The sequence below is a fragment of the Orycteropus afer genome, unplaced genomic scaffold (assembly GCF_000298275.1).
Source record: "Orycteropus afer afer isolate SDZICR_OR568_19922 unplaced genomic scaffold, OryAfe1.0 scaffold00288, whole genome shotgun sequence".
Classification (NCBI taxonomy): Eukaryota; Metazoa; Chordata; class Mammalia; order Tubulidentata; family Orycteropodidae; genus Orycteropus; species Orycteropus afer.
The window spans coordinates 4,082,701-4,090,682 of record NW_006921875.1 but is presented as its reverse complement, the minus strand read 5'-3'; the positions used below and the strand labels follow the sequence as shown (position 1 = coordinate 4,090,682).

Genomic DNA, 7,982 nt, shown 5'->3' with positions numbered 1-7,982 from the left:
CTCGTTCAGTAATCCTCGAGAACGAGCCCAGGAGGGAGCTGCCACTTCGAGGAGGTCTAACGTAGGAAGGCCTGAGGGGCGCCAGCGAGTCCACAGGGCCCCAGCTCCCACCAAGTCCCTCGGGGACTTCTCCTCCCTCCACTCCCGGTGGCTGCCTGGCCCCTTTAAAGACATTCCTGAGGGCGTGGCTTAGGTGACGTCAGGGCGGGACATGAATGAACAGGAGCTGGTTCTCACCCAACTTCCATTAAGCACTTGGGGCAGGTGGGGTAGAAGTTGTGCGCGGCAGGCGGGAGGGAGCCGGTCACCGAAGCCGGCGGCGGGCGTGCGGGAGTCGGTTGCAGAGTGTCTGCGGAGAGCGCGCAGAGCGGCATGGAGCGCCCAACAGCCTGCGCCTGCGTCGCCCTGCTGTGGGTTTGCTCCCTGGTCACAGCCTCGGCCCCAACAGCGCAGGGCAAGGAAGGTAAGTATGTGGGACCCGCCAAGACCCGGGACTCCGCGCCTGCCGGGAGCCGGACGGCCCTGAAGCGCTCAACTTTGGAAAGCGAGCTGGCGCCGCCCATTCCCGGCGCGCTGGGGTCGGAGGGAGCTGAGGTCGGGTGAGATTTAGACTAGGTTAGGAGTCCCTTGCGGGCTTGTAGAGGCTCGGCGGGCTCGGGTTGCACCCGAGCGTGCAGGGCTCGGAGGCCGCGGGGAAGGGGACAAGGCGCCGGCCACGCGGTTGCAGCCCGGGCAGCGGCTTCTGGAACGCGTCCCGGCGGGGGTCGCAGAGTCCCTTGGTGTGAAGTGTGGTGGCGTTGGAGGGCTTTCTGTCGGCTCAGCTTCTTGCAGACCTGAATTCACTAACCTGATTGTCCCATTTTGCGGGGAAGGCATTTCTTTGGCGGCGTCTTTTTTTGGGGAGGGGGCTCTTGGTCGGGCGGGAATGGAGCCACCTGAGGAAGCCCCTGCTCTCTGAGATTTTCTCCACTTCCCCTTTTGCCTCCAGTCCCCGCAGGAGGGCTTGAAGCGAGGTTTCGGCCATTCTCTGCCCAAGCTCGCTCTTCCCTGCTTCCCAGCCGGCACTCTTAGGCTCCGAGGGCAGGTTCGAGGCCGCGCGTTCTGACAGGAAGTCCCAAAGCCAAGCATTTTGAGCAAGGGGTGATTCAGAACGAGGAAATGAGGCAGGTGGGGGCGCGGTTGCCGAGGTATGGAGTCGTCACCCTAGGGCCACCAAGGAACCTTGGGCACCCAAGGGTGCGGGAGCTGAATCACCCACCTCTGCCCCCGCGTTCCCAGAGCCTCTCTGGATGAGGGGCAGCCGACTTTGCCCTGGGCGGGGCGGGCGTGGATAAGAGGGTGTTGTCCCTCGGCCGGGGTGGCAGAAAAACTTCTATGCTTGGCCAGACACCTTCCTGTCCACCAGCCCAGGCAGCTGTTTTCCAATTGTGGGAACAAGTGTTCCGTGTCACCAGGGCATAGGGAGGGTTCCCGGTTCCAGGAGGGAGAAGTGTGGAGGAATCCTGGGCAGGTGGAGGTTGCCTCCTTGAACCTTAGCTCCCCATTCTGTCTCTAAACTGGAATTTGAGGTCGTGTTATGCCGGATTGGGAGAAAGAAAGATCAGAGGTGGAACAAGTGTGTGTGGAGTGGCTTTGGGGGTGGCATCCTGCCCCAGTTCCTGGAGCAGACGGGGCCCTAGGTCCTGACTGGAAACTCTGCTTCCCAGGGGTGGGTGGCAGGACTTTTTGCCATCCCTGATATCTGCCCCTAGCTCTGGTCCTCCCCCTCCCTAGGGGACTGTGGTTGGAGGGAAGGAGAGAGACAGCTGGAAGAGCCAAAAGCCTTTCTTGCAGGCTGCCCTTGGAAGATGGGGGGATTAGGCAGGACTGACATGACAACTCTCAGTGTTCCTTTGCTGCCAGCAGCCCCAACCTCTGGCACTGGAACCCAGGAGCCACCTTGTCTCTGTGCACTTATGTTGCTGTCTCCCAGCCTATGTGATTAGCCTCATCCCCCCTGTGGGATGGGGGAGGAAAGAGGTGTATATTGCCAAGTACAGGGATGAGGGAGCATTTTTGCTTTGGCCCCAAGAGTCCCTGTGAATGACCCCCTAGGAAGGTGTGGCCCTTGAGGGGGTTAGATAGCCCAGCTGGCAGCTGCTGGTTTGTTATGCTCTTTGGGATTTAGGCTGGAGGTGGTTGATCTGACTGGGGGTGGGTTGGGGGGCGAATAGAAGGGAGACACATACTTTCCCACTCCTTAACCTGCTGCTGGCATCTCCTTTCTTGTCCCCTCCGCCTTCCAGTGGATAGAGGAGTTGGGCTGTATTTGGAGTGCCCACAGCCTGTTAGGTCCTCAATGACCACAGAATCTGCCTACCTTTTACAAATGGGGGAGACAGGGAGGTCTGTTCACTGCAGTGAGTGGTGGAGTGGCCAAGCCCTGCCAGCCCCAGCCCTCTGCACAGAGGGTCAGAGCTGAGCATCTGGCGTTGTGGGCTGCCAGAGCAGGGCCCCTTGCATTGTGGTTTCATGGTGGATTTTCTTGGGAAGGGAGACTAGCCAGGCAGGGGTCCAGGTGGGGGTCTGGGCAGGTTCCAGGGGTTTCTGACCTGAGGCGGCTGATGGGAAGAGGGCTGGAGGGCGCCCAGGAGGTCTGGAAAGTTCTGGGCTTCTTCACTCTGCAAGGATCCAGTTTGTCCTTTGCCTCTTTCCCTTTTTGTTCATTTTTCTCCCCAGATTCCCTTGCCTCCCTCCAACCACTTTCTTTAGGCATTAGCTAGTCTTGATTGAAGAGGGATGGAGTAAGCAGGGAAGGGACAATAGAGGACTGGGTGGTACTATTATCTTTGAATAAAAAGCTGTAAAGCAATATAAACCCGTAAGGATGACATTAATGGTGGAACTTAAGACAGAGAGGGAAGTTTTTCTTTTTTTTTTTTTCCCCTGGAGTCAGAAGGCTCGTGGATAAGCCTTACCCAGCCCACAGCCACTCAGCAACTCAGCGAAGCCTTCAGGAGCAGCTGAGGGGCTCCTGGGCCCCCTCTTTCAGGGAAGCAGGAGTTTGTCCCTGGAAGAGCTCAGGTGAAGAGCCGCACCCGCGTCTGGGTGGAGGGACTTGGGGCTGGGCTCCTGTTCCTGGTGGTTGGTTCTGGGGAATTTCCCGGGGAGGGGGCTGTGGCTGGAAACCCCTGGGGGAGACTCCTTCCTGTGGAGGCCTCTTTTCTTCTCACATAGATCCGTGTGATACTTCTAGAGCCAGGCCTAGGACTGGAAGGCGAGGGGACTCAGGGAGGGATCATGGAGGACCCTCTGTGCCAGCTTAACCTTTTAGAGCTGGGAGCAAGGAGCCCCTCCCTCTGCAGTACAGACTGTGGCTTCTCACCCAGCTTCTCACTGTCCTGCTACCCCCACCCCCCTGGAGTCAGGAACCCTTACCTTCTTTCCTGTGCAGCTGGAACATTCCATTTGCTGATAGGGTTAGTGGGTTTTTCAAGCCTGGGCCTGGGACATGTCTGAACAAATCCTTGCCCCTACCCCTGTCCGCTACCCACTGCCCCCACAATCCCAGCCAGCCTCCCCTACCCTTGTTGTCTCTGCCTGGGGCTGGTGCCACATCGGATTTCCTCTTCTCTGTCCGAGCTGCCCAGTCCCTTCCTAGAGAGGAGACTTGGCCCAGGTCAACTGTTGGTCAGGGTGGCAGCGCCTCACCTCAGGCGCTTCAGCTCAGGGCTGGAGGGCATTCTAGCCTCAGCAGAGGGTTTCTAAGACTAGTCTTGAGAGCCTCTGGCCCCTCAATGCACTCTCATCCTTCCAAATCATGCCCATCTCTGCACCCAGCCTGCCGGAAGTGCCACCATTCAAGTCATTCTTCCAAGTCCTGGGCCTGAAGAATGCTGCTTCTGGAGGCTGTATTCCTTGTGCTCCAGGTCCAAAGGAAGTCATTACTTGCTTCTTCCCTGACCTTAGAACTTTAGTCCCTGAATTTGCGGGCCTTGCAGGGATTCGGTACCTCAGTTTCCCCAGTCTCCTGGCTATCCTGGAAGGGTAGTATCTGTTGGAAGCTACTTGGACTTTGTAAATGGAGGAAGGGCAGAACCCAGGGTCTTGGGTCTTGAGTCTGGGCTGCACCGGCCCCAGGCAGCTGCTGAGCCTGGCAGAGAGCCAGAGTTGGAGATGGGAGGTGCCCAGGGTCAGGGCTAGGTGTGGGGAAACCCCTGGCACTGTGCTTTTCTCCCACCATGCCCCCCTCCCAGGCTCCAGATGCCCCTCTAGGAAAAGCATGGTACTGGCACCTGGTCCCTTTGGGCCTGGAAAGTCCCCTACAGAGGTTTCCATTTCTGGTCCCCTGGGAACCCCTGGAAAGGCAGAGTGGTGAGGGAGTGAAGGGGCATGGGCAGCAGGAGAGATTTTCCCAGGGAGGGGGTCTCGCCAGCTGTGTGTATCTTTGGGTTCCTCCTAGAGGCCCCTCTGGGTTCAGGGCTTTATCCTGCCTGCTCTGTGGCTTTTGTGGTAAGCAGATCTGGTTCCAGACCCACTCCCCTGATGCCCATGTCCCCTCCCCTCCCCAGAGCTGTTCCCACCTGTTAACAACTCTCTCTTCTTGGAATGGCATGAGCCACGTGTGTACGTCCATGTGCATATATTCGTACTGGAGGCCTGAGTGGGGCTGGGGATGTTGCATGCTGGCGGGGAGGATGGCAGGACCAGACACAAGTGTCCCAGCCTAGTGGTACACGTGCATGTGATGTGCTGCTGAGGCCTTGTTCAAGGAAGCAGACGGGGCGGCCTGGTGTCACTTAATACCCCTGCTCACCCCAGCTCTGTGCCCAGCTGCTGCCCTCCCACTGGGCTGTGCTCCCTGTCCTGCTCTGCCCAGCTGGGGGCTGGCAGAGGGGGCAGCATGGCTAGAGCCCTGGGCTGGGAGATGGTAGGTCTAGTCTTCACCACAGCCTGCCATCTGGCTTCAGTTCTGTCCTCCAGGCCTCTGTTTTTTGGATGGATTACTTGGGTATGGTGACCCTATATACTTGGGTCTCAATTCTGAGGGCCGAGGAGGCCATTAGGGCCTCATGGGATTCCTGGAGCAACTCTCACCTTTCCCACCATGGTGAGTCCCCCAAGCTCACCCAGTCTCCTCTCCTGTTTCTCTTCCAGTTGTGCTGTTGGACTTTGCTGCAGCTAAAGGCGAGCTCGGCTGGCTTACACAGCCATATGGCAAAGGGGTAAGCCTTCAGGGGCGGATGGGGTATGTGGAAAGGGCTGCTGGTCCCTTGCATAGATGGAAAAATTGAGGCCCAGGGGGAGGGTGGGACCTGGTTTAGATCAAACAGCTCATCCAGAGTTCAAACTCAGGGTCCTGCTTCCCAGACCAGGCCTGCAAGTCAGCCCTCTTGGGCCATGGCTGGTTGAGCTTTGGGAAATAAGGGAAGGAGCTGAAAGATGGAAGGAGCTGTGGAAACAGCTGAAGGCCCAAGGACAGCAGGGGCCCTTGAGTACCCCAGAAGTGCTGATGACCAGAGGGACAACCCCCCCAGCTCCTTCAGTCTACTTCTTGGGAAGGAAAGGGTTAAAAGTTCTCCCTGCCTTTGAGAACCCAGCCCAGGAGGTGAGGGGAGACATAGAGAACAGTGGCTCCAGGCTCCCCCCCAACCTTGAGGAACTGGATCAGATTCCTTCCTGCTTGTCCTTCTCCCTGCCCCTCCCTGCAGCTGTTACTTCCCCTTCCTGCTTGGGGCTGAGTTTGTTTTGCCTCATTCCCTCCCAAGTTTCCGCCCTCTTGCCCCGACCAGGACTGGTAGGCAAGAGGTTGCGGTCCTGTGTATGACTGCTGAATGAAGATACTGCTGCTCTCTGGCCTCAGTTTCCTAATCTATACAATGGGCCCTTGCTGAGTTTGTCCTAGAGCCCTAAGCCTAAGCTCCTCCTAAGAGGGATGAGGGGGCTACTTGGAACACTTCTCACTGCTGGCCAGAGCATTGAGTCTTGTGCCCGTCCCCTGGTCATCCTAGCTCTGAGGGGTCAGAGTATAGTCTAGAGGCACCTAGGGTGTAGCTCTGAGCAGCTTTCCAGGATCCTGGAGTGTCCAGTTGGGAGGGAACACAAATCACCTAATCTACCCAGTCATTATATAGAGTGGGGAAGTGACGCCCAAGGACATGCAGGACATTAGCTAATGTCACACAGCACAACCCAGGCCTCTTTCCTCTACCCATCTGCTGTCATTCATTCATTCACTTATTCATTCCATAAATACTTTTCTGAGGACCTACTCTGCCAGGTAAGGGTAGAAATGAATTAGATGTGTTTGCTACGAGTGCGCTGAGAAGCTCAGAGTCTCTTGTAGGAGACAGACTAGGCATCATCTTGCAGGAGCCAAATGATGTGATAGAGGGGACATGGAGACCATAGGAGCCAGAGGGCATCATTTGGCCCAACCCAGAAAGGCTTCCTGGAGGAGGCTGAGCTGTGTTCTGAGGAGGGAAGAACATGTATCCATCTGTTCTAAAGCCAAAATCTAAATGGTGGAGGATTATCCATTGTTTTGACTTCTTCCCCTGCCACTCATACACATCTACACATACATTCACGCACATACACAGAGTGAATGATAATAATAATAGTAATAATGACAGTAATAATTTTAGAAGCTGCTTTATATGATTGTTACCCTGTGCCAGGCACTGTGTTTTATATTTTATAGATGATGTCATTTATCCTCACAGCAATTCTGTGAAGTAAGGCATCTTGTCTCCTTTGTACAGATGGGGACATTGAGGCTGAGAGAGCTTAAGTGATCTGCCCAAGGTCCCAGGGTGAGCTATGACCCCTCAGACTTCACCTCAGGCTCATAGCTTAGTGTAGAGGTTCAGCACCCAGAGATTGGGGTCAAATCCCAGCTCTGCTACTTCTAGTTGTCCGTGATGACTGGAAGCACCTTGTGGGTATCAGTTTCCTTCCCTATAAAATAGGGATGGTGGGAGCTGCAAACATCTTCCTGGTGCCCGGCTCTGCCACCGGTACCTCAGTTTTCCCTGGGTACCTGCCCACACTAACCTGTTTGTCCCTGTGCAGTGGGACCTGATGCAGAACATCATGGACGACATGCCCATCTACATGTACTCAGTGTGCAACGTGGTGGCGGGTGACCAGGACAACTGGCTCCGCACCAACTGGGTGTACCGTGGGGAGGCTGAGCGCATCTTCATCGAGCTCAAGTTCACTGTCCGTGACTGCAACAGCTTCCCTGGTGGTGCTAGCTCCTGTAAGGAGACTTTCAACCTCTACTATGCTGAGTCCGACGTGGACTATGGCACCAACTTCCAGAAGCGCCAGTTCACCAAGATTGACACCATTGCGCCCGATGAGATCACCGTCAGCAGTGACTTCCAGGCGCGCCACGTGAAGCTAAATGTGGAAGAGCGCTCTGTGGGGCCGCTCAGCCGCAAAGGCTTCTACCTGGCCTTCCAAGACATTGGTGCCTGTGTGGCACTACTCTCTGTCCGTGTTTACTACAAGAAGTGCCCCGAGCTGCTGCAAGGCTTGGCCCGCTTCCCTGAGACCATAGCCGGCTCCGATGCACCCTCCCTGGCCACTGTGGCTGGCACCTGCGTAAATAATGCTGTGGTGCCCCCCGGGGGTGAGGAGCCCCGCATGCACTGTGCAGTGGATGGTGAATGGCTGGTGCCCATCGGGCAGTGCCTGTGCCAGGCTGGCTACGAGAAGGTGGAGGATTCCTGCCAGGGTGAGTGGCGATACCAGAATGGCAGGGAAGGGGGTGGGTACTGGGGTACGAGGCTGCATTTCTGGGTTCTTATCCCAGCTCTGCAGGGAAATCTTTTTTTTTTTAGGATTTGGGTGAAGATTTACAGAGTAAATTCACTTTTCATACAGCAGTTCACATATGCTTTGTCTCATGTCATTGACCAAAATTTACAATGCAACAGCTTCCCTCCCACTTCCTCCCCATAGTTACCTCCTCCCAGTGTCCATCCCTTCATACT

The 7,982-nt window shown here is 56.3% G+C and overlaps 1 protein-coding gene across 1 annotated transcript in view; it reads left to right on the top strand.

Annotated features, from left to right (window-relative positions):
- The first annotated feature begins 372 nt into the window (after nucleotides 1-372).
- Nucleotides 373-7,982, top strand: part of EPHA2 (EPH receptor A2) — a 32,590-nt gene continuing 24,980 nt past the window's right edge. Inside the window, exons 1-3 of the mRNA XM_007950780.2 lie at nucleotides 373-463; nucleotides 5,137-5,204; nucleotides 7,054-7,723. Of these exons, the coding sequence (XP_007948971.1) occupies nucleotides 373-463; nucleotides 5,137-5,204; nucleotides 7,054-7,723 (829 nt within the window). The remainder of the gene's footprint in view (nucleotides 464-5,136; nucleotides 5,205-7,053; nucleotides 7,724-7,982) is intronic.